This window comes from Carassius auratus, chromosome 20 (genome assembly GCF_003368295.1).
Source record: "Carassius auratus strain Wakin chromosome 20, ASM336829v1, whole genome shotgun sequence".
NCBI lineage: Eukaryota > Metazoa > Chordata > Actinopteri > Cypriniformes > Cyprinidae > Carassius > Carassius auratus.
Genome location: NC_039262.1, coordinates 7857361 through 7860353, shown reverse-complemented (window position 1 = coordinate 7860353; position 2993 = coordinate 7857361). Strand labels below are relative to the sequence as shown.

Genomic DNA, 2993 nt, shown 5'->3' with positions numbered 1-2993 from the left:
CGAAAAGTTTAGGCCTCAAAGAAATCAATTCACTTGTCCACCGGTGCAAATTCCATAGGTATAAAAAAATCACTCTATTCTAGGATAGATTTAAAAATGATTAAAATTTAATTATTTTTTTATTTAGAATTCATTACTCGGTGCACTTGAAATAATTTGTTTGGGTTACCTTATTTTATTATTATTATTATTTTGCCTTTCAATTGAATTAATTGTATTGCCTTTTTCACTTTTATTTAAAGCCACTTAACCTTTTAAATACCTCTAACATTGTTTGTGTTTTTCAATTTCAGTTAAACCTAATGTAAAATGTCAAAAAGATGCGCACATTTATTTATTTTTTTTCCACCACACCACAAGCGTATTAAAGGCAAATCACACTTAGTTTCCAGTTAGACCATTTTAAGAATTTTACCTGCAAGTGTAAAAAAAAAACAATTGTCAGAAAACATGTTTTATAGATGAATTTCGGGGCACTTGCATACTTCTTGCTTGGAAATTAATTGAAAGTCAAAGGGATGCCTAATAAGGAAAACTCAGATCTGCTTTGATGACACATTATGCAAAGTTAACGCATACCTTATGACCACATTATGTTATTTTAAAACTGTACAGGCTGGTACCTTATAATTAGTATTACATTTTTTAGAGTCTCAATGTGCACGCACCACTTATGTGCAAAGCTTAACGGGGGGATAAGACTGTCAAATCATTCTCTGCAGCGTAACAGCATCACGAAATGCGAACTTCTGTAAGATTTTATGATTTTTTATGATTCTTGCATTTTCACATCTAAGATGTATACAAAGAATGATCGATAGAGTGTTTTGCCTTGTTTGTTTTGGGCTGTCGTGCTACCAGTCTAAGAAGAATAGGCAACAATTTGACAGCATGTAAACATTTCGATTTGCGTTTGACAGCTCTATTGCGTCTACGTGATTTTTGTCATCTTACTTGTTTTTGCTTCGCCATCACGCTATTCTAACATACATATCTCGAAAGTTAAGAAAGACGATCTACTCACTGGATTTGACATTTAAAATATCCAGACAACCACTTGTTGAACCAGCAGGCTTGCTCATGTTGAAGACCTCTGCTCCAAGAAAACTGCGTGGAAAAGTTACACTTTTCAGGCCCAGTAGAGTCTTAACACTTTCGACTTGGTTTTAAAAATGACATGCACAAATTTAACATCCGGTTTGCGATGGACAACTGGTCCTCTGCTTTCTGTTGGAGTTGTCTTTGATTGTGTCCAAGTCGCTCAACTTGTTTTTCAGCAAATAGAATCCAGATTTCCTTTGACTGTTGACTGATGCGATGGATGCAGCCCCACAGACAACATATGCCCAAACCGGTCCCTGGTTTCTCAGCGCCACGGAAACTTGGTGCAACTAATGGAAAAACCCTGGAGCTTGAGCCAGCACTGTATAACATGAGCTGGGAAATGTGTCTCAGCCCGGAGCCTTGTTGAGTGACTTTGTGATGTGTACCGTCAGATTAAAGGTTTGGTAATATGTATGAGAAGTATTAGAGTAGGAGGGCGGGAGAGAGAGGGAGGGAAGGAGGGTGGGAGGAGAGCCCAACTTCCTTTGACCACTTAGCTTTTCCCTGCCTTCTGCTTCAACTCCTGCTCGCGCATGACGTCACGGGGACGGATGAAGTGATATTCCACACACCGTGAGTCAGACACTGTCAGAGGCTAATGGTGCGCTCTATAGGAATTGATTGGGATCAGCAAGGCTGTTTAAATGACCGAATCAAACGTTTGCCTCGATTAGGAACACATTTCCATCCTCAGAGAGCTCAGTGCCCTAACTGCTCCCAGACCGAAGTAAACAGTTTAAAGCATTCTATTTAAATAACCCTTAACAACCTGATCACTCTTTCTTGTTGCAACGAACTTACTTTCTGTCGCGCTTCCCCGGATCCTTTCTCAGTGCGCGCGCACCTGTTGCTTTGGTAGAATGACTGCAGGAAAGAGATCGAGCCCAAAGTTTTTTACATCGCTCTCTCATCTTACCAGGTTTTCAGGCACGGCTTGAAAATTAGAGGATTTGTTTGTAAGTGTATGTTTATTGCATTTTCAGAGTGATTCAACAGGTAAATGGCTTATGTTATGATTACTGTATGTTACTATAAATGTTGCTGGCTTGTGGTAAATGTTTATTTAACATTGTAATTTGTTCAAATGCATTGTTCAAAATCTAAATGTATCTAATCTAAATCTATGTTATATTTAAAGGTCTATACTTAAAATAATTATTTAGGTTTTAGATGGGTAACATTTTCTTTCGTTGTATAGCCTACTAATGTGTATGTAACATAAAACTTTCAACTTTAGAGATTTTATTTTATTATTAGCCTAAAATGAGCTGTATATTTTTCAATGCTCATAATTTAAACAAACATATTGAATGCAAGGTATCTTTGTCGTGTGGAGCGCGAAGTAATAATAGTTAATATTTATTTATGAGACCCAGCCTAAACACGTAGCCATAAAAAAAACTCTATATATTTAGATTTACCTATACTCTAATGAGTTCTATATGAACAATATATATATAATATATCTTTCTTTCTTTTTTTACTAGCCTTAAATGCTTAATACATTTCACCACAGACTCGGGTAAATTGCTTTTAAGTGGAAACAAAACGAGAAATCGTTGTAAAATCAAGTGCGCGCTGTGTTTTAGAGGGGACACATGCGTGCGTTTGTCCCTCGTGGACTGGGAGAATCTCAACTGTACTCCTTTGAGAGTGTGCGCAATGACATCCTGACCTTAACAGCGTGCCGTGTTGTGGCCGCCGCCAGTAGACACCCATATTTTAGGTTTAATTATGAACATTCCCACGGTAGCTCGGGGCCATATGGGAGCCCTAAATCTCGGTCTAAACGTGGCGAACGGGGGCGTATCTAATCGCAATTAGTGATTGTCATGTCCTCCTTTAAACGGTGTACTCAGTGCACTGAAAAGAAATTAGGATTTTTGACA

The 2993-nt window shown here is 37.9% G+C and overlaps 1 protein-coding gene across 2 annotated transcripts in view; it reads right to left on the bottom strand.

Annotated features, from left to right (window-relative positions):
* nr2e1 (nuclear receptor subfamily 2, group E, member 1) overlaps positions 1 to 1522 on the bottom strand; it is an 8156-nt gene extending 6634 nt beyond the window's left edge. The window contains exon 1 of one of the 2 annotated variants that reach the window (XM_026290794.1): positions 1025 to 1522. In XM_026290794.1, the coding sequence (XP_026146579.1) occupies positions 1025 to 1082 (58 nt within the window). In that variant the 5' untranslated portion in view covers positions 1083 to 1522. The remainder of the gene's footprint in view (positions 1 to 1024) is intronic. The other variant, XM_026290795.1, reaches the window with a different exon arrangement.
* Between the last annotated feature and the right edge of the window lie 1471 nt (positions 1523 to 2993).